Source organism: Homarus americanus, unplaced genomic scaffold, assembly GCF_018991925.1.
Source record: "Homarus americanus isolate GMGI-L3 unplaced genomic scaffold, GMGI_Hamer_2.0 scaffold11022, whole genome shotgun sequence".
NCBI classification, from domain to species: domain Eukaryota; kingdom Metazoa; phylum Arthropoda; class Malacostraca; order Decapoda; family Nephropidae; genus Homarus; species Homarus americanus.
Genome location: NW_024737068.1, coordinates 8,455,268 through 8,479,765, shown reverse-complemented (window position 1 = coordinate 8,479,765; position 24,498 = coordinate 8,455,268). Strand labels below are relative to the sequence as shown.

General features: G+C 41.8%; 1 protein-coding gene across 1 annotated transcript in view; it reads left to right on the top strand.

Moving 5' to 3' along the window:
- The window catches only part of LOC121872934 (homeotic protein distal-less-like), an 81,525-nt gene extending 60,442 nt beyond the window's left edge, over positions 1–21,083 (top strand). Inside the window, exon 4 of the mRNA XM_042376068.1 lies at positions 16,229–21,083. Coding sequence (XP_042232002.1) covers positions 16,229–16,801 — 573 coding nt within the window. The 3' untranslated portion in view covers positions 16,802–21,083. The remainder of the gene's footprint in view (positions 1–16,228) is intronic.
- Positions 21,084–24,498: the final 3,415 nt, after the last annotated feature.

Sequence of the window (24,498 nt, the reverse complement as noted above, 5' to 3'; positions counted from 1 at the left end):
TAAGGAAAAAAAAAACGGTGTTGGCAATTATGGATATGAAGGAAATTAATGTTGGCATGAGAGGGTTTATTGTTGATGGCCGGGGTGGCAGTGGTGGTAGGAGAAGCAGTAGTGACGTAGGCAGGGGAGAGATGATTGGTGTTGGCCGGGGTGGCAGTGGTGGTAGGAGAAGCAGTAGTGACGTAGGCAGGGGAGAGATGATTGGTGTTGGCAGGGGTGGCAGTGGTGGTAGAGGTGGTGGTAATAGGGGTGGTGGGGTGGTGTAGCCTCGGCGTAACATGGTAGCAGAGGTAAAGTCCGAGTCATCCATACTGATGACTCCCGCGGGCGGCGCGCCGTCTGTCCGCTACACTCACCCCGCCCGCCTCTCTGCCACCCTGCCGCCCACCCCGCCCCTTCCCACCTGCTCCAGAAAGCCTCACACGCAACTAACTAGACCTCTTCTCTAGATACACACTGATCTAGGTCCTAGGTCTTCGATCGAATGATAGAGAGAGGCGGCGCGAGACTTACAGTAGAGCAGTAAGCTTCACCGCGAGCGAAGACCGTGATCTGATTTTCGTGGGAACTGGACGAATGGCGACGAAAACTTACACGTTTGCAACTCACAAACTGACAGATAGACCGGGCTGAGCGGCACCGAATTTAAATGAAAAATGCACGAAACTTTAATTCCCGTTTCTCTGGATTTAGATCAGGATCTTATTCGATTCCTGCCATAAAACTACGAGACTGTCTACTGTAAGCACACAGAGGCCACCTACACACCAGGTGAGAGTCTGGGTACGGCGCTACACTGAAATCAACCCCAAAAGGTGCGTCAGAGAGGAGTTAAACCGGACCTTAAACCACGAAATAAAACCGAAACGGAGAGGAGACGAGGGAAAAGCGTGGATGTAGTGGGCCACGCCGGAGAACCAGTAAAAGACTGCCTAATTGCTCGCTTTTGAATATGGATGGCGGGCCGACACGGCGAGGGGTGTGTGTGTTTAAGCTACGTGTACACTAACCTTCACCTGCAAGGAGAAACGGGGAAAACTGGCCGGATTTAGATTCTGGAATAGATTTCTCAACCTAGAGGCCTGTTAATGGGATGAACCAAGCGCTCCCTGGAAGTACAGGACGCGCCTAACATTCCAGGACATATTAAGTATTGGAGACTTAACCACATGTTAACCCTCAAACGTAAAACAAGCAAAGACAAGACGTGCACCTGTTTGTTGATTTAAGTTTAGATAAGCTTTCCTGAATTACCTACTAAGTGATATGGTGAGTTAGCACGTGCTTTATGTGGATCCCTGGAGTTAAGTGAACCTTCTGCTTACTATTGATGTCAGTGCCCTCACCCCTGTCAACAATGAGTGATGTCACAACCCTCACCCCCGTCAACAAGGAGTGATGTCAGCACCCCCATCCCTGTCAACAAGGAGTAATGTCAGCACCTTCACCCCCGTCAACAAGGAGTGATGTCAGTCCCCTCACCCCCGTCAACAAGGGTGATGTCACAAACCCCACCCCCGTCAACAAGGAGGATAAGCGTTTCTCACCCCGTCAACAGGAGTGATGTCAGCACCTTCACCCCTGTTAACAAGGAGGATGTTAGCACCTTCATCCCGTCATCAAGGAGTGATGTCAGCAACTTCACCCCGTCAACAAGGAGTGATGTCAGCACCCCATCCCTGTCAACAAGGAGTAATGTCAGCAACTTCACCCCCGTCAACAAGGAGTGATGCCAGCACCTTCACCCCCGTCAACAAGGAGTAATGTCAGCAACTTCACCCCCGTCAACAAGGAGTGATGTCAGCACCCTCATCCCTGTCAACAAGGAGTAATGTCAGCAACTTCACCCCCGTCAACAAGGAGTGATGCCAGCACCTTCACCCCCGTCAACAAGGAGTAATGTCAGCAACTTCACCCCCGTCAACAAGGAGTGATGCCAGCACCTTCACCCCCGTCAACAAGGAGTAATGTCAGCAACTTCACCCCCGTCAACAAGGAGTGATGTCAGCACCCTCATCCCTGTCAACAAGGCGCTGCCACAAACTCCACTTGAAAGTTGAGGTGAATCTTAACTAAGCTTTTTCTCTTAAGTGTAACCGACGCTGATTCAGCTTGAAGGCTTTTTTTACGGGCGGTTCTGCTACCCTCGACTCATTACAGGCAGGTACAGGTAGATCTGGCGGTAGATATCCTGGTATAATGGATGTTTAACACACTCTTTATATGCTACGTTCCCTACTAAGGTAACTATAAAGCATAACTAATTAAATTCACTCCCGAAATTCTTGAGTGAATATTATTTTTTACTTCTCACTCTTCGTAATTTTTATATATGTCTCACTAAACTATACCTGAGTGAGAAATATAAAACATATATTACCTGTGTGAATTGAGTGCGTTATATAAAAGTGATTTGATATAGTGTCCAATCTCGATCTATTTATCTACGAGTGCGTTAGGTTATGACAATTTCTTTCAATGATAATGATGTGAATGAATGATATGTGAGTTATATGTAGTTTTTATTTTTTTGTATAATAATGTAATCCTGTCTACTAGGGTGATTTATACCTATTCTGTAAAGGTAATTAAGCACAGGTAGGAAAACTAATGACGTGATAGACATCTTTATCATTCTATTATCGTTTTGTCATTATCATTATATTCATCATCATCTAATCATTATATTATCATCCTCATCATCATTATCATCATTACCGTCCTCACCTACATCCTCCTCCTCCTCCTCCTCCTCCTCATCATCATCATCATCCTCATCATCATCATTATCATCATTACCGTCCTCACCTACATCCTCCTCCTCCTCCTCCTCCTCCTCCATCATCATCATCAACATCCTCATCATCATTATCATCGTCCGTCACCTACATCCTCCTCCTCCTCCTCCATCATCATCATCATCATCATCATCATCATCCTCATCATCATTATCATCATTACCGTCCTCCCTACATCCTCCTCCTCCTCCTCCTCCTCCTCCTCCTCCTCCTCCTCCTCCTCCTCCTCCTCCTCCTCCTCCTCCTCCTCCTCCTCATCATCATCATCATCATCATCATCATCATCAATGTCATAATGAAGGACTACGATCAATTATTCAGCTCAGAGACGAGAACACAACATAAAGTTATTATCCTCTGAGTGAACAAATTAACTATGTATGTATGTATGTATGTATGTATGTATGTATGTATGTATGTATTTAATATATGAATGTATGTATGTATGTATGTTTGTATGTATGTATGTAATGTATATTTGTATGTATGTATGTATGTATGTATGCATGTATGTATGTATTTAATATATGTATGTATGTATGTATGTATGTATTTAATATATGTATGTATGTATGTATGTATTTAATATATGTATGTATGTAAGTATGTATGTAAGTATGTATGTATGTATGTATGTAAGTATGTATGTATGTATGTATGTATGAACAATATCCCGTTGATACATTCTTATATATGAAAAAAAATATATATTAAAAAAATAATCTTTGTATTTTCCTATAAGATATAAGAATATATTGACATAAAAACCCGGAAAAGAAAATATGTAGTATATATAATAGAATATTATCAAGGCTGATCGACGTATATATCTAGAGCAGAATATATCAGGCATCATATATCACTCGGTATAAGAAACAGAATTCCAAACATATAATAATTCAGGATATGTTTATACTTTTCTATATCTGTTTGTCTGTTTGTTTGTTTGTCAAGCGCTCGCAGACAATACACACGGAGTCAAATACACACACACACACACACATACACACACACACACACACACACACACACACACACACACACACTATCGAACAATGAACAAACATGACGAAGCAGAACATAGTTTGGTTAATTGTTCAGCAACCACCACAATAAAAAGTAATAAAAACAACAGCAACCATAATATGAATAGAAAAACAACAACCACAACAATTACAAATAACAACAACCACTACAATAACAAAAGAATAACAGCAAGAATCACAACAAGAAAAGAAATTGAACAACAACCACAATAACAACAGAAGAACAACAACTATCACAATAACAAAATAACAGCAACAACAACCAGAGCAACCACAATAACAACAGAAGAACAACAACTACCACAATAACAAAAGAACAACAACAACAACCACAACAACCACAATAACAACAACCACAATAACAACAGAAGAAGAAGAACAACAACCACTACAATTACAAAATAATAACAAGAATTACCACAATAACAAAAGGATAACAACAACCACAATAACCACAATAATAACAGAAGAACTACAACAACCACCACAATAACAAAAGAAGAACAACAACCACAACAACAACACCAACAATAACAACAGAAGAACAACAACCACCATCACAATAACATCGTTAAAGAACAAAAGTAAAGTACAAACTCGCTTGTCTACACAACTTCTAAACTGTTCATTACATCTGGTAGTTTGAACAGTGCCGCCTCCCCTGTACCACCAGGAGAGAAGAGGAGGAAGAGTAGTGGAGAAGAGGAGTAGAGGAGGAGGAGGAAGAGAAGGGGAGGACGAGTAGAGGAGGAGGAGGAGAAGAGGAGGACGAGAATGGGAATATGATAAGGAGGAAGACAGGAGGAAGAAAGAGGAGAAGGAGAGAAGAGGATGAGGAAGACATGAGAGGAGAAGATAAAAAGGAATCAGAGGAGAAGGAAATAAGGGAGGCAGGAGAGAGAGAGAGAGAGAGAGAGAGAGAGAGAGAGAGAGTCAAACTCTCAATCTGACATCGAGAACGAAAACCAATGACATAAAGTTTAATGATAGTATGTTAAGGCTTGAGCCAGCCACACGCTCCGTGCATCTTAACTATTTTGACTCACTCGCTTAAAGGATAAAACACACACACACACACACACACACACACACACACACACACACACGTTTATCACATAGACTCCTGTACGTATGCGAGGAAGGGAGAGGGAGAGAGAAGGGAGTGTGGGGGCGAGGATGGGGTATACAGTACAGTGTGGCGTTATGGGTTTGTTGGTGGTTTTATTTATGGGTTCATGGGTCTGTACAAGTAATTTTATTAGTTCATGAGTTTTTATTACAACATCATGGGTTTTTTTATGGATGATATTATGAAGTCAGTGGTCTATTCATGGGTTATGGGTTATATTCACAAGTTATGGGGTAATTCATGGGTTATATTTATTATTGGTTTATCCATGGGTTTGTAATAGAATCATGGGTTGTTTTTTGTAATTAGTATCTAAATTATGGGATAACTGCTGTAGTGGTCATATGAGAGTACAAAGCAATCAAATAGTTAGTTAATAATCACCTGAAAAAAATACAGCCACTGTAATATCGTGCAGAGAACTGTAATCCTTTTGTAATATTTCTATAATGACTGAAATTTCTGTTTATTTTTAGCAAGGACAAAAGCTCTGTATTTAACGTAATTCAGGAGAAATATTTTTTTTCGCATGCAACAGCGTCCACAAACTCATAAATGAATTTTAAACGATAATTTCCATTTCAAGCTCTGCATATTTACAACAAGCAAAGCTACAAAGCTATGTGTAAGCTGTTGATGTTTACAGAATCAAAAGCTTAATAATTTCACAAGGGCTTAATGTTTACAGCAAATACAGCTAAACACTTGCGCCAATCCTTGATAATTACAGCAAGAACGGGGAATAAGCTAATTCGGGTCTTGATATTTACAGCATTTACAGCTAAACAGTATTATATGGACTTGGTGTTAAGACTAAGTAAAGCTTCTAAACTGAGTAAGAAGCTTTTGATGTTACAGCAAACAAAGTTGTCTTTATAACTCTTATTTAATATCTGGTAACAAAAGCCCATATTAACTTTTAAAGAATAGCCGTTCCTTCAGCTAACTCCTGAAAGAAACAAAAATCAAAATAAAAAACATCAATGTTGTTAGTCATTACAATCCTAAACTCTGGTTAATTTTAATTTTAATAAAAAAAATTTGTTTTAGATTTTTTTATTAAGAAACGAGAGTAAAGGCACAAAATCATGGTATAGTTTCAACCCACTTAATCATCCACGATCAAATCAAATAGTCTGTATTTTAATATTAATCTACAGTCAACATCATATAATTATACCATCACTTATTTTAGTATACTCGTTATATTTACCCTAATTGAATATACCTTGAAATATTATAACCAGGAATTACACGAAATGAGGAGAGTAATTTCGACTATAAAATACAATTGCTGTTTAAGTATTCATACCATAATTACAGAGAAATCCTATATGGTAATTTGCTATATCACTATGTATTTATTTTATATGTGTATTCACTGGTCATACCTTTATACTATACAGGAACATGACTTGTTTATGTAGTGTATTGAAATTGTTGTTTGATTATTATTATTATTATTATTATTATTATTATTATTATTATTATTATTATTATTATTATTATTATTATTATTATTATTATTATTATTATTTCCCCATTGATCCTCCTCTTATATAGCTTCCCTTAATATATGACGTATATAATGCCCCCATTAACTCCCTAGTCATTAACATACAGGTCCAGAGTGTCCCCTATTGGGTAATTAGAGAAACGTCCTCGTTACTAATGACCGTGAGGATGGTTATTAGCTGTGGCTGCCTTACTGAACCACCAATGTCAATTCCTTCCAGTGACTACCAACTGAGAGCTAAACTAGAGAGTAGAAAAGTTAATAGAAACTACCAGACACCATTATCTACCAAACACCATCAACCATACACCATCAACCATACACCATCAACCAAACACCATCACCAACCAAACACCATCATCAATCAAACACCATTAACCAAACACCCTCACCAACCAAACACCATCATCAACCAAACACCAACAACCAAACACCATCATCAACCAAACACCATCATCAACCAAACACCAACAACCAAACACCAACAATGACACCAACAACCAAACACCATCATCAACCAGAAACACCATCACCAACCAGGCACCATCACCAACCGAGCGCAATGCTGACCAGGCACCATCACCAACCAAACACCATCAACCAACACCATCACCAGCCAAACACCATCAGCAAGCATGTCGCAGCAAACTGCATCATGTGGTTACCATCACCAACCAAACACACATCACCGGCAAACACCATGCACAACCAAACACCATCAGCCAAACACCATCACCAACCAAACACCATCCAACCATACACCATCCAGCCATACACCATCAACCAGTACCGTCACTTAACCAAACACATACCAACCAAACACCATCAACCAAACACCATCACCAACCAAACACCATCACCAACCAAACACCATCATCTACCATATTATAACCAAACACTACCAACAACCGTTAACCATTTGAAGAGCTATAGAGACTCATGGTAGTTGAGGGTCGAGCATTTAACAAGGTGGGGGGCTGAAATCAATAAGGTGCGTCAATAAGCCTATCAATGCGACAGGCTGGACCTGCTTAAAACCCTGGTAAATTTTAGGTCATAGGGCTACTGGACAGTGAAATTGTTGGGCCAGAAGGTAACAGAAGTGGAGTGGAGAGGCGTGAGTGAAAGGATGGTGGTGAAAGGGAGGGATGAGGGATGGAATAGTGGTGAAAGGGAAGGGGATGATACAGAGGGGAGATGAAAAAGAAAGAGAGAGAGGAGGTGAAAGAGAGAGGGGAGATGAAAGAGAGAGAGGATGTGAAAGAGGCAGAGAGATGAGAAAGAAAGAAGGGATGGGAAAGACAGTGGGACAGAGAAATTAAGCAAAAGAGAGAGAAATAGAGATAGAATGAAAGAAAATGAGAGAGAGAGAGCATATATTTTGACCTCGAACATCCACAAGAACTACCCTTAGCATCACAGCATATTAAAATCCGCATCTCCCGTACAAAAACGCCCTACGTCACACAAGGAATCCCCCCAATAATAATAATAATAATAATAATAATATTAATAATAATAATAAAAATAACAATAAAAATAACAATAATAATAATAATAACCAGAAAAAATATCTTTACTCATCAAACATAAAAAAATGTTTCTCTAACCAAAACCAAAATATTCCTCTAACAAAACCAAAAATATTCCTCCAACAAAACCAAAAATATTCCTCCAACAAAAAAGAAATTTCTCAAAAAAAAAAAAAAAAAGTCCCCACCATCTGCAGTTCCGAATGAGGACACTTTATGCCGTCATCCTCCCCTGCATGACGGCGTTAATAACACATAACACTGCCGTAACACAAGGCCCTGGGTGTATTTTATAACCCATGCAACACTCATTATCTTCGGCTGGAGTGTTGAGCTGAGCGAGGAGTCATAAATCAACCTCCCCAATCATCACACAGGCTTTGTTGACAGCTGTTCCCGGGGATGTCAGCTGATTGTCAGGCGATGCTTGGGTGGTGTGATGGGTGGCTGGATGGGTGGTTGGGTGGGTGATACGTGCGTGACTGTATACTACCTACCTCCCTACCTTGCTGGAGTGGGCTGGATGTTGGGTGGGTGATACGTGCGTGACTGGGTAGATGATGCATGGATAGTTGGATGCTAGGTGGATGATGCTCGGTGGTGGTGAATGTGGAATAGAGAGAGACAGAGATGATGTGTGTGTGTGTGCGTGTGTGCGTGTGTGCGTGTGTGTGTGTGCGTGTGTCCGTGTGTGTACGTATGTCAGAGCCAGAGAATCACACAAACTAAGAACAAAATACTAATGGCATATCACAGTAACTACCACCACAGCCATTATAATAATAATAATAATAATAATAATAATAATAATAATAATAATAATAATAATAATAACAACAACATTACTAAAAACTACTACACCATTGTTACTACTGCTACTACTACTATTACTACTGCTACTACTACTACTACTATTGTTACTAAAGAGGACTCCGATACACCTTTATAGAGACGTCAGCAGTTTGTGTAGAGGAAGGCAGTAAATCGCGTTATGGTGTCTTAGTGCTAACGACCATCCGCACAATTATCTGATCAAAGTAAACACGGCAGAACCAACAGCTATTTGTCACCCTCCTCCTCCTCCTCCTCCTCCTCCTCTCCTCCTCCTCCTCCTCCTCCTCCTCCTCCTCCTCTTCCTCCTCCTCCTCCTCTTTACACCGATGAGGTCTTCCCTATTATCCCTATCACCTTTATTTTCTGCCCCATCCTTCTTCCTTTATTTCTCTAGGTTTACTATAATTCCCTATCTACTATTTCTATCTTCCTTTTAAGCCTTCTTTATCATCCTCTCTCTCTTCTCGTTTTATCTTTCTCGTTAATGCACAATATCACTCACACACACACACATACACACGCACGCACGCACGCACACACACTCAACAGGCATTTAAATTCTGCTACACACATCAGACACACACATATGCATCAGAGCACACGAGTCTCACCTAATACATGCATCTCAGAATACATGCATACATATACATACATATACAAAGCATTCGATCCTGTTTTAATAGTCGCAAGATCGTGTCCGGGGAACCCCTAGTCAGCCCAGGTGTGAGTGGGTACGAGTGGTTCTGTTGGACATCTTAAACAGTACACTACATCCGTTGACTTTCTATAACGGTTCAGTTGTATCTGTTGACTTCCTGCAACAGAGGTTCAATTAAAGGTTCCATATCACTTAAATACATCTATTGAATTTCCACAACAGAGGTTCCATATAAACCTATTAATTTTTCACAAAGGTTCAATACACATTTCATAATTTCCTACAAAAAGAGAGAAATAAATCCAATACATTTCTATAGCTTCTATCCTAAATTTAATACATTAACTACAATACATCAGCATTATAAACGGTAAGATATCAATACAAAATTATATAAATCATCTTTTCCCGTTGACATTACTCCCGTTGTTGGTCATTCTGTTGTTTGATTTGTAGCGTGTCCGTGTGTTAGTCTCGCCTGGCCACCGCTTGGTTTCTGTTGCGTTTATTATTTGTAATGAGGATAGTGAGTCAATCTTTCTTTCCTGGGTAAATGTCGCCCCCCCTGCCCCCCGTGGTGATGCCTTTAATTAACCTGAATTATCTACCTCATTAATATTTTTTTTTTTAGATTTTAATTTTTTTTTTAGGGGATGGTGTGAATTTATTTCCTCATTTATAATTTTTGTAAGTTTGAGTTTGTGATTTTTTTTTTAAGTTATTTGTTATATTTTAATGTTTTTTTTTAGATTATGATTTTGTTTTTGTTTTTATTATAATCTTATGTTTCTTTATTTTGTTTTGTCTGTGATTTTTGTCTTGACTTTAAAATATTTATTAATTTTATTTCTACATTTTTAGATTATCAGGGTTCTTTTATCGTATTTTTTAAGGATCTTTTTTTTATTATTAGCATTTACTGAGGTCATTGTTTCTCCCAATAGCCTTTCTTTGTTGGATTTTGTAGTTGTTTTCATATTTATTTTGTCTCCATTCGTCTGTTATTTCTCGTTCTTTCTTTCCAATCTCTATGTATTGTGTTCACTGTTTGTGTTCACTGTTTGTGTTATCTGTTTGCTGTATTTCCTTTACTGTCTGTTTGTGTGTGTGTGTGTGTGTACAGTATGTTTATATGGTAAAGTATCCACCAACCTGAAAAAATAGCCAAAAATCTCGCCAAATAACCTACATCTTGGTAAAATAGCCACACATCCCGCCAGTTAACCCAACCCCCTCGAAATAGCTAGAATTCCCACCAAATAGCCAACAGCTTCACGAAATAGCTAGAATTCCTGTCGAGTAGCCAGAAGGACATGTGGCGGGAGGGGGGGGGGGCGGTGACACGCATATGGTAATTAATTCTGCCCATGGGATCATTCCGTGGATTCCGTGGCGTAATTCACACCCTTGTTTAGACACGGCCACGGCCTGTCATTACTGATGGCCGACTGTGGCTGTGGCCATCTCCAGCCCCACCACGCTCATAATGCGGCAATTTTAGGGGAAGGGTTCACATCTGGCTATAATTCAGAGGAGGGTGTTTTGGTAACGCTGCCTGGGTTATAATGTAAATTGACTGGCGGGCGGCTCAGGGCGTCACCTACCGCAGGAATGTGTAGGTAAGATATGGAATGCTAAACTCGGGTTAAATACTCGGTGTTAGAAAGAGGATTTAGATTTTGAAATTGAAATGAGGAGAGAATCTAATGGGACGGGGATTATTATTATTGTTATTATTATTATTACAGAACCTAACCTAACCTAACCTAACCTAACCTAATCAAACACCACACACCATTAACGACACCCTACCCCCCGCCCCTCCCCTCTCAGCCTTCCCCACCCCCCCAAGTGAGACTCGAACCGGTACCTGCCTGCGTGAAGGTGACCATTTCGGCCCAGAGGTGGTGTCGCTAAATGGTTTCATCGTCCCGGGAACTAATTGGCTTGATCACCAACGTGTTAAATCGTTTTATTGGCCCCCCCCCACCACCTCCTGATTGGCCCGGGAACCTTAGTGTAATGGCGCTGTTAGTGGTGCAGAGGAGGGTGTAGTGTGACGGTCAGGGGGCTACGAGTCTTATACCTTCACACGCTCTAATTTTCTAAGTTTAATTGAGATCACAGCATTTTAACCTTAGAACTAATATGGCGTCGATGTTGCTCTAAGACTATTCACTAACTAGATGTGTTTTTATTACCCGTTTTATAAATACTTACGATAAATACTCCTCGTAATTAGGAACTGAAGATAATATACAAAAAAAAAAATGGCACCCAAATTAAACTAAGACTCGAACCGGATACATTTATTTCATAACTTTATTTTTGTCTCTTAACTGATACTAAATTTACGTATCTAGTTAAGTTAGAGATTTAGTGTAATTTTGTCTCCTAACCGATGGTAAATTCAAGCATTTTTTTAACGCATTTTTATCGGATCTAAAGTCAACCAGATATAAAAACTCCGACACCTTTAACTTACGACAAAAAAACAAAAAAATCGTAGGAACTTTTAAAAATCTAAGTCATGGAAGCCGCACCGTCGACAGTGTGTGAATATTTTGTCATAATCATCGATCTTATTATTTTTTTTTTCTCTCCACAAAACAAAATATTTTCGTCATTTTTATATCTTGATTTATTTACTTGTTTACCTGTGTGTGTTTGTCAATTAATTTTCTGCTGCAGACTCGGTGTTGATCCGCAGATATTGACAATAATTCTGTGTTCTTAATTTGTGGATAAATTATAGACGGCCTTGTAATCTGGCTTTCATTATAGCGTGTGCGAGACAGAGAGAGAGAGAGAGAGAGAGAGAGAGAGAGACAGAGAGAGAGAGAGATAAATACCGTATAAAGAGAAACACAAGTAACCAGAAAGAGCAAGAGAGACACAGGGAGAGAGATAAATACCGTATAGAGACAAAACGAAATAGCCAGAGAGAGAGAGAGGGAGATCCTCCCCCATCGACAACAGCCAATAATCCCCAACTTTTATTACGTGAAACTCTCGTCTGTAGAAGCCATTACGTACTTGACGTCTACCTGTGGAAGAGGTAGTAAACTCACCTGGCCCCCTCACCTGCCCTCCTCACCTTGCCTTCTCACCTGGCCTCCTCACCTGGCCTCCTCACCTGGCCTCCTCACCTGGCCTCCTCACTTGACCTCCTCACATGTACTCACCTGTTCTCCTCACCTGCCCTCCTCACTTGTCCTCCTCACCTGTTCTCACCTGTTCTCCTCACTTAGCCTCCTCACCTGGAGAATAGAAAATTACAGACAAGAATCAACAAGAACATAAAACGAGAGAGAGAGAGAGAGAGAGAGAGAGAGAGTGAGAGAGAGAGAGAGAGAGAGACCCATATCACCTCGAAGGTCATTTTAACTCTTTTATTTTACAGCCTTACGTCAATGAGGTATTTATCCAGCCTACTTTATCTCCCTTTCTTCTCCCTCTATCTCCCTTTATCCTCCTTTTACCTCCCGTTCTCTCTATTTTTTACCTCAGTCTCTCCCCTTCCTCTCTGCCCCTTTCTCCCCTACCTACACCTTCCCTTTCACACTTTTCTCCTCCTCCTCTCTACCTTTCTCTCTCTACCTATTCCCTCCCTCTCCCCCTTTCACCTCTCCCCCTTCCCCCCTTATCCTCTTCCCCCTTCCCTCCTCTCCACTTCTCCTCTACCCTTCTGTCTCTCCCTACCTTACACCCTCCCTCACTTCCATCCCTCCTTCCTCCTCCTCCTCTCTACCCCTCCCTCTCCTACCCCCTCTTCCTGACCCCCCTTCCCAGGTCAGCCTATCCCCCGGGCGCTGTCTGCAGTAATTATTGTCTTACTCTCGCTGACTGATTTTACACTCCCATCACGTGATTTTAAATGCGGTTTGGTTTGGCTCATAGGAACACGGGAACAATCTCCTACATATATATATACATAAATAATTTCTTTTCTGATTATCAATTTCTCCTATTTGTGTTTTATTTTATTTTATTTTTATTTATTTTTATTTGCTTTTATACCTATCGTATGTTATTTTATATTCTTTTGTTTTTTTCTTTGTTTATTAAGAATTTCGTTTGTTATCTTTCGCTTATGATTATCAGTTTTTTTTTAAGGTTTTCGTTATATTGTTGATAGTTTTCCTATTTCTTCTTTATCTTATTATGGTTTCCATTTGTTTCTTATTGATGTAAATTTTCTTATCCTCCTACTTTACTTAATTTGCTTTTTTTCTCTTTATTCTTATGTAAATTATTTTTTTTCTGCTTTGTTTTGTGTGATTATCAGTAATTCATTATTCCTTGATTATTCTGTTTTGTTTCTTTTTTACTTCTATTAGTATCAAGAATTTTCCTATTTCCTTACATCATTCAGTTCTTTCTTTCTTTCTTTCTTTCTTTCGAAAACCCACGTTGCTTTACCTGTCAATTCTCTTCTCTCTCACTCTATCTCCTATCTCCATATCCCTGCCCTTTCACACGTCTACTGGCTCTCTCTCTCTCTCTCTCTCTCTCTCTCTCTCTCTCTCTCTCTCTCTCTCTCTCTCTCTCTCTCTCTCTCTCTCTCTCTCTCTCTCTCTCTCTCTCTCTCTCTCTCTCTCTCTCTCTCTCATCTCCGCCAGCCATCGCCAAAGAGCCTTGAGCTGAACCATTGGCATCGTTTGTTTTTGTTGTACGAATTTGTGTCATAAATCCCGGTGTCGGGTATCTGAAGCCGCTATCTGGACCCGCCGTCAGGAAACACCATCTACACATATCTCACCCCTGGCTGGAGCTATCATTACCGCAACCACAAAACATACACACACACACATGTACACACACACACACACACGTACGTACACTCACACACACATATACACATTCATATGCATACAAACACACATGTACACATACACACATATACATACACACACATACATGCAAATATACACACATACGTAAACATACATACACATACACACACACACATAGCTACACCGCCTTGGGTTACCTTCTTAACTCAGGTAATAAATATAGAACGCAAGACTTACCTGTATGTCACTGTTGGTCTTGTGTTTACTGATAAATATATAACCGAGGTAATTAATTATCTCATAACTACATATATAATCCTAATACTGTATTAAGTTGAAGCTTTATATAATTAAATATTATATGTATCATTATTGTTATTTATCTTCAATTTCTTAACAGCATGACAGTATAATATTTATGAATCAGTTTAGAATTTCAGGTCATGTTAGGTTCGCTTTGGTTAGGTTAGGTTAGGTTAGGTTAGGTTAGTGGTACTGATATGAGGAAAATTAGTTGATTTTTTTCTTTTGTTTACGTCGAGAACACCGACATTATCGTAATAACTACCACCACCATTACCGCCACCACTACCACTACCACTACCACCACCACCACCACCACCACCACCACCACCACCACCACCACCACCACACGCCACCACCACCACCACCACCACCACCACCACCACCACCACCATCACCACCACCACCACCATCACCACCACCACCACCACACCACCACCACCACCACCACCACCATCACCATCACCATCACCACCACCACCACCACCACCACCACCACCACCACCACCCACCCACCACCACCACCACCACCACCACCACCACCACCACCACCACCACCACCACCACCACCACACCACCACCACCACCACCACCATCACCACCACTACACTACCACCACCACCACCACCACCACCACCACCACCACCACCGCCACCAGTTTTGTTCACCCACCAAAATATATAAGCCCAGTTCCATGAGCATATTAAATAAATTTATAGTATTAAGCTCGACAGGTAGGGCGGACGTTCATACAATTTTGCATTCTGGTAATACCTAATTAGAGAGCTTGTTAAAGGGGTGGAGTTATGAAGTGGGGCAATTAGGTAGTTAGAGCAGGGTTCGTCACGTGATGAGGGAGCGGTGGTAGTGATAGTTGCCCTGGAATATGTTTTTCTTGTGTACAGACAATGTTGGCTGAGTGCTGGAATTTAATTAGTTTTACCTTTCTTTGTCTTCTTTTAATTGAGTCAACTAGCTTTGTGTATATGTGGGGAGGTGTGTGGGGGTGGGGGTAGTGGAGTTAACGGCAACAACGTGACGGGTTGCCTGGTTGGGTGGGCGACAGCACGGGCGGTGGGCGGCAGCGGGCCGTGGCGGACTGCCTTGGCGGCAGTCGGGTGCCTTGGTCCAGACCAAAAGGGCCGGAGGGTTGCGGGGTGGGCGGCAGAACGGGCGGGTGGGCGGCAGGTAGTGTGGAGGGCTGCCTTGGTCGGGTGGGCAGTAGCAAGGGCGGGTGGTCGGCAGTAAGGGTCGTGGCGGGCTGCCTTGGTCGGGTGGGCGGCAGAACGGGCGGGTGGGCGGCAGTAAGGGCCGTGGAGGGCTGCCTTGGTCGGGTGGCCAGGAATAACCATGTAATTACCGCTCATACATCTGAGGTGAGCGGGCGTCTCTGCCGTGTTATCTGATGGGCGTGACGTGTGGGGCCCACTACCCGGCCTGACAGTGGGCGTGCGGCCTCTGCTGATGTGTGGCCGCCGCCCCGCCCACGCCCGCCCACGCCCACACCCACACCCGCACACCACACACACTGTAATTACTGATAATGTATGTAAGTCTCGTCGACCATAGTTCTCCACCATTGTTTATTCACTGTGTTTTCTCTTGTCTTCCCGCAGATCAAAATCTGGTTTCAAAACCGACGGAGTAAATACAAGAAGCTGATGAAGGCGGCCCAGAGTGGCAGCGGACCCAGCACGCCCATGGGAGCTCCCATCACCCCGGGCTCCCCCCTGGCAGGCTCCCCGCTGGAGGGATCCTCCCCCCTGGGCCAGCCCCTGCCCTCGTCGACGCCTCAAAGCATCTCCCCAACGCCGCCCACCGCCCAGAGCCCACCCTCCTCTCATCCTTACACTAGCATGGCTACCGCCAGCACCCCTCACGGCCCCTCCTCCCAGGGGCCCTCACCTTCGGGGCCCTCACAGTCCCAGCAGGCACAGGGCCCACAGTCCCAGCAACAGTCTCAACAGCAGTCGTCGCAACAGCAGCAGTCGTCTAGCCACACTCCTTCGTCCCAGTCGGCGGCGTCCGTGGGCGAGCACCTCCCGCCACCCCTCCTCTCGTCCCTGCCACCTTCAGCCTCCTCCCCCGGCCCAGCCGCCCACCACTGGGGGGACATGAAGCCACCCGTCTCCGTGCCCTACATGTACTCCTGGTACGCTGCAGAGAACCAGCACAACCTTCTTACTTAAGCTCGCCCATATACCCACCTGCTACACTGTCGCCCGTCACTCTGGAATTGTCCCCAGCCGCCCACCTGCCAGTGTTTCCTCACGCACGGCCAGATCCCATCGCGGGGCGCTACAGGGAGACTCTCCAAGGTGGTGAATAGGACGGTGACTCGGTCTATGTGGCCGCGAGCGTGAGATATTCGTGAGATTTTCGTGAAATAAGCGACAAGTTAGCGTGTGATCGTCTCGCCGAAGGTGACGTCTGCGTGAGTCTCACCAGTCACCATTACCAAAGATTCCGTTCTATCGTACGTAAGTCACTTCCGACCCCTGAACTATGACTGTACTGTACACATTCCCGAGTGCCCACCATGATCTCCACAACACCAGTTCCTGGTGTTGTTCCCCCTCTCCCCTACCTCCCCTCTCCCTTCCCCTCTCCTCTTGAGAAGGGATCTGCAATGGACGAGGAGTGTTGTAAAACTCTCGGTGACGATAAACAAGTTCTTTTGAATCAGATAACAGTGACAGACAATCTGTTAATTTGATGTGAACTGTGAACGAGGGTACGTTGGATTACGGGGTGGCAGACAGAGAAAATTGTGTGATACATTGACAATCATGTGGTGAAGTTCCCTTCTAAAGGGGCATATGGTCGAGAACGGCCGAGGAGCTACCTGTGTTTCGGTGTACATTGTACTAGTGAAGTGTGCATGTGCATATCATTTTGTGGTGACGCGTACAAAAGAAGAGATTTTGTTTTTTCATTTAGTATAGATTCTATCGTGTTCCAAGTGAGCGTCGATGGAAGAAAAGAAACTGACAAGTTATGTATACAAACTATGTTCAGTACGAGAGTGTCGAGCTTTAACGCCTCTGGAGGGGTCCACCTTCTCCACATAGATATGAATGAAGACGCATCTCTTGGCGGGGAGGAACGTAATTGTGGAATCAGACGTCCCAACTATGTCTCCCTCCCCTCCATTTTTTTCTCTCTAAATAAGTGACAAATTTGGCCGCTGTTAGGACTATAATAGACCCTTACCAGCCCCGGGTATGACACAGCCCCCCTAAAGCACGTGAAAACCAGAGCTAACGGGATCTTCCTTCGACAAAATAAAACCTGCCGTTCTCACATGTAAAATTCAACGATATTATATATATATTTTTCCTTCCCAAAGACAGATTCTAAATACTCATACAAACACGTCACTCGGAACCTTTGCGAACCATTGCTGTAAACTTTCCCTGGCTGGCCGTGACACCAGTACCAAATCCTCGATACTCAGTCAAAATCAATTAAAAAAATACCTGTACATATATAACTAATTGTCCGAAGATCTTAGTTCTGGTTGACGATCGTTCTTGGTGAATTGGGAAGACCACCCCCCCCCCTCTCCTTCCTCCCCCCTCACTTCTTTCCCCTCTTCCTCCTCCTCTTCTTGTTCCTCTTCATTCCCCCCCTCCCCGCCTCCTTTATGTTCTTCTCCCCTATGCTTGCTGCTTTATAGGATCCATATTCGTAGCGTTTGGTACTGGTTGGTGTTACACGCAGCAACGTTGAATGGAGAAATAAACGCAACGTGGAATAAATATAAACCAACCTCAATAAATAAATAATAAATAATAAACAAACCAACACGTGATAAATAAATAATAAATAAAGATGGATACAGAACAAAAATGTACAATAAATGATAAATATGAACCTTTACAATAAATAAGAGACTGTAAACCACACATTTTACTCTTCTGGTCTGTGATGAACCAGAGAGAGAGAGAGTGAGTGAGTGAGTGAGTGAGTTAGTGAAAGATACAAAATACCTTACCTTTACCTTACCTGTTCATACAATCACCTTTTACCATAGATTCTGAACGCGCTCCTGAGAGTGTTATAAACCTGTGTTATATAATATCTCAGAACAGTTCCCAACATATCATGCTTCTTACAGTAGAGTCATAGAGAGAGTTATAAGAGTGAAGTCTAATAATATGTTATGAAGGGTGAAAGTCTAATAATAATAAGACTTACTGAAGATTTATAATGTGTTTTGTGTGTGTCTGTGTGTGTGTGTGTGTGTGTGTGTGTGTATGTATAATGAGGTCAATGTTTACACTCCTGGGTAGATCTTAAGAGGAATGTGACTTCAGTTGACCTATTACGTTGTGTCTGTTTCACTGGTAAGGATTCATCATGATTTGGTATCAGGTATCGTTAAATAGGTACAGTAACTCCAACGATAAAATTAACTCGGTGTATATGACGTGTTTATATTGTGTCTCTGTCGATCAAAAAAAAAAAATAATCCTTCAAGATCTTTTCAAACTTTCGAAAAATAAACAAACTAATTTAACTCATTTGATAATGTATTTTATTACTTGGAATAACCAGAGATAATAAATTTATAACTAAACTATATCCAACCTTTGTTTTGTAATTTATTAAAAACAACAGAATTATATGTGTTTTTGGAAGTTTTTTTTTTCTTCTTGTATTTTCTTATTTTATTTTTATTTTTTTTAATCTCCGGGTCTTTGTTGTGTCTTCCTCAACAAGATGGAAATTTAGGAATAATTTCATGTAGCCTCAAAAACTTGTTCACTGACGCTACCAAACGCTGAGGAATACTGTAGTGTTAGTAAGAGCCGTTCATAAATGTTCAAGAGAAGATGATGATGATACTGTGTTCTGTTGTTCATTTTGGTGCAGATGATGGTAATGTACACAGTCAGTCTGGCGTGTTCATGGTGATGTACACGGTTAGTCTTAAAGTGTTCATCGTGGTGCAGTTGTTGATGTACAGTCAGTCTGGAGTGTTCAATCATGGACTGGGTGTTCAAGCTGATGAACATAGTCAGTCTGGAGTGTTCACCATGGACTTTGTGTTCAAGCTGATGAACACAGTCAGTCTGGAGTGTTTACCATGGACTGGGTGTTCAAGCTGATGTACACAGTTGGTCTGAAGTGTTCAAACTGATGTACACAGTTGGTCTGGAATGTTCATTATGGACTGGATGTTCAAGCTGATGTACACAGTTGGTCTGGAGTGTTCAAGCTGATGTACATAGTCAGTCTGGAGTATTCATCATGGACTGGATGTTCAAGCTGATTTACACAGTTGGTCTGGAGTGTTCACCATGGACTGGATGTTCAAGCTGATGTACACAGTTGGTCTGGAGTGTTCACCATGGACTGGATGTTCAAGCTGATGTACACAGTTGGTCTGGCGTGTTCACCATGGACTGGATGTTCAAGCTGATGTACACAGTTGGTCTGGAGTGTTCACCATGGACTGGATGTTCAAGCTGATGTACACAGTTGGTCTGGAGTGTTCACCATGGACTGGATGTTCAAACTGATGTACACAGTTGGTCTGGCGTGTTCACCATGGACTGGATGTTCAAGCTGATGTACACAGTTGGTCTGGAGTGTTCACCATGGACTGGATGTTCAAACTGATGTACACAGTTGGTCTGGAGTGTTCACCATGGACTGGATGTTCAAACTGATGTACACAGTTGGTCTGGCGTGTTCACCATGGACTGGATGTTCAAACTGATGTACACAGTTGGTCTGGAGTGTTCACCATGGACTGGATGTTCAAGCTGATGTACACAGTTGGTCTGGAGTGTTCATTATCTTCAGGTAATGAAGCTGTTACGCTGTATGAAGGTTATTTTTTTTACATTGTTTTTTATCCGTATGTGTACTGTTGATGAGTGTTGATGTCCAGGTTAGATTTACAATTTACATTTTTTTACAATGGCTTATTATTCAATTAGATTAGAAAGGCATTTTTTTTTACAAAGGTTTATTATTAAGGTAGAAAGTGGATTAATTATTATGTGAGATTTTAATTTATATGTTTTTAATTGGTATGTCTTCTTTTGTGAAATTTAGTATTTTTATTCTAAATTATTTGGGGGAAATTTATAGTTAGTTGTGAATTAGGAAATAAAAAAATATGATAGAGAAAATAGATTATATATTGGATAAAATACTATGTGAGGATTTTTTTTTTTAAATATTAATAAGCCTAATATGTAGTGTTGAGCTTAAGTTATTGTATGATATTGTACTTGTGTTTAATTATGCAATACAGTTTTTTTATATTATAGAAAATATTATTTTTTATGGTAATCTCTCTCAGGACAACAATTCTCATCACATAACTATCAAGTTTTAAATGGTAGTAAAGAACCTGTTATTCCACTGTAAATATTACTATCCCATAATGTCCAACCATTTGGTGTCTCCTTAGTGAGAAGTGATGTAATGTTGACAATTAAAATGATGGAAAACTATACTGTTTTATTTATGCTTTATATTTGGTGAGTTAGGTTCAGTAAAGCCATAACCTCAGGATAGAGGATAGGAATAATTATTGAATATTTTGACTAATTTCCTGACCTCGCATAAAAATTATATTCATTATCCATTTTTTTTTTTTTACAAACCAAAATTTACAAAACAATGGGATTCTTGAAGCTTGTTGGGTGAAAGTCGTGAGTCAAGTATATGCTAAAGACTCACTATACGTCTGACTCATTACTCTAAGCTGCTGGAACACTAAAGGGCTAGAGCGGCCAGGTCACTCAAGAACTGCTGGTCATTGCTACCCTGGAAACCTGACCTTACTGTAATGAGATGAAACCCATGATTAAGGTCCATATTCCTCGTAGTCTCCTCTCACCCACTGTCTCTTCACCTCTCTGATTGTACTGTAGGGAAGATTAGATAATTACTAGGGTAGAAGCATAATAATAATCAGCATCTTCCAGTCTCTCTTTATTCTAGGCCAACATCATGATCTCATCCGGGTGTTCGGTAGATCTCTTGGTGGTCTGAGTTTATGGATTATGTCTCCCTGGATTCATTATCTCTCGTCTACTCCCCAAAGGAACTACAGTTGAGGGAATGGAGACTGAGTTACATGATCCAAGTTTTGCCACAGATACAGATGCATTTATTGTGGGGAGTTTCAGGGGGGGGCGAAAGGTTCTTCTATTAACGTGAGTCGAAGAATTGTTCAGGAGGCCTTGGTGTGTACTATTTTGTGGGGGGAGGATGGTGATGGTAGTGATAGAGTGGTGATAGTGATGGAGGTGGAGTGGTGATGGTAGTGATGGAGGAAGGATGGTGATAGTGATGGGGATAGTGATGGGGGACGAGGGGTAGAGATGGTAGTGATGGAGGTGGGGTGATTGAGGGTAGCTATGGAGAAGGGATGGTGATGATGGTGGTGGAGAAGGGATGGTGATGATGGTGGTGGAGAAGGGACGGTGGTGATAGTGACAATGATAGTGTTTCTCCTACTATCTATTAGATTGGTATTCACTCTATTTCTCTCACTTTCTCTCACCTTCCCTCACTTTCTCTCACCTTCCCTCACCTTCTCTCACCTTCTCTCACCTTCCCTCACCTTCCCTCACCTTCTCTCACCTTCCCTCACCTTCCCTCACCTTCTCTCACCTCTCCCTTCCTCCCTTCCCCTCACCTTCCCTCACCCAACCCCTCACCTTCTCTCACCTTCTCTCACCTTCCCTCACCTTCCCTCTACCTTCCTCTCCCTTCCCTCTGCCTTCCCTTTGCTTCCCTCACACCTTCCCTCACCTTCTCTCACCTTCCCTCACCTTCCCTCCACCTTCTCTCACCTTCCCTCACCCAACCCCTCCTTCCCTCACCTTCTCTCACCTTCCCTCCACCTTCTCTCACCTTCCTGCCTTCCCTCACCTTCCCTCACCTTCTCTCACCTTCCCTCACCTTCCCTCACCTTCCTCACCTTCTCTCACCTTCTCTCACCTTCCCCTCACCTTCCCTACCTTCTCTCTACCTTCCCTCACCTTCTCTCACCGCACCTTCCCTCACCTTCCCTCACCTTCCCTCACCTTCCCTCACCTCTCACCTTCCCTCACCTTCCCTCACCTTCTCTCACCTTCCCTCCTGTGTTGTAGAGATATGAGTTATTGTCTGTCTGTCTGTACTGTAACTCAGGTATAACCAGTTTTTCATTTCTTATTTTATTCTTGGCTTGCTATTATCTATGTGTGTATATTTATTCGTCTGTCTATCTACCCTACTCACTTCTCCGTTTTTTCTCTTCATCTCTCTCTCTCTCTCTCATTTCTGGATTTATACTCTTCTTTCCCTCCCTCTTCTCTCTGTGTCTGTCTGTCTGTCTAAATTTGATTTCTGTTATACCTTGTCCTCTCCTCTTCCTCTACATAAATCTTCTCAGTCACAAAAACACTTACATCAACACACTTCTATTTCAAACAGATTACCTGGGGTACTAATTAATACACTCACCAGGTATTCCCCCCCCACCCACCCAAAAAAAAAAATATACCTGATTGCTTATCTTAACACTGACGTAAACTGATAACAAGGAGTAAGACTTAAGAACAAGGCTTAACTAAAACTGTCCTGAAACCTAACACTGATTCAGCCTTTAAATTCACCTTCCATCATGTTGTTATTGGACCGAATTTGGCCATAATTTGTTGACGATATCCAGGTTTATTTATATTTTCTTTGATTATTTCCAGTTTTATTACAATTATCTTATTGTTTTTGTTGTTGTTTTTTTGCGATATTTTCTTGATAAGTAATTAGATATTCATGTAATTATGTAAATATATACTGTAATATTATATCTTTTCTCTTCCTTCATAAGTAACCTATATTATTGTCTCTCTTCTCTCTCAGCCACTAAGCCTCCCCCTGATTGGTGAGGGGGGGAGAGGTGAGAGGTGGGGGGGGGCACAGTGAGACGTAGTACACTGTAGTACACTGATATTACACCTGTGTTTACCTGACAGAGAGACATATACTGACAGTGGCTATCAGTATATCATGATAGTTTTATACTGCGTCACAATTAGTCATGTGATTTGACAGTGACAGATGTTAACTGTCAGTGACACATCTGGCTGAGGGCGAGAGCCGTTATCTAATCATGACGCATGCGGCTTGAAACCAACACAAACAAATACAAACAAATTGACGCACTTGACTTGAGAACAACACAAATTGATACATGCGGACTCAGGAAAACAACACAATTTCACGCATGCGGCCTGATAAACAACACAAATTGACACATGCGGCCTGATAAACAACACAAATTGACGCATGCGGACTCAGAAAAACAACACAAATTGACACATGCGGCCTCATAAACAACACAAATTGACGCATGCGGCCTGATAAACAACACAAATTGATACATACGGACCTAATAAAAACACAAATTGACGGCCCCTGATGGCAACACAAATTGATACATGCGGCCTGATAAACTAACACAAATTGACACGTGCAGACTCAGAAAAAACAACACAAATTGATACATGCGGCCTAATAAAAAACACAAATTGACGCATGCGGCCTGATAAACAACACAAATTGATACATGCGGCCTGATAAACAACACAAATTGATACATGCGGACTCAGAAAAACAACACAAATTGACACATGCGGCCTGATAAACAACACAAATTGATACATGCGGACTCAGAAAAACAACACAAATTGATACATGCGGCCTAATAAAAAACACAAATTGACGCATGCGGCCTGATAAACAACACAAATTGATACATGCGGCCTGATAAACAACACAAATTGATACATGCGGACTCAGAAAAACAACACAAATTGACACATGCGGCCTCATAAACAACACAAATTGACGCATGCGGCCTGATAAACGA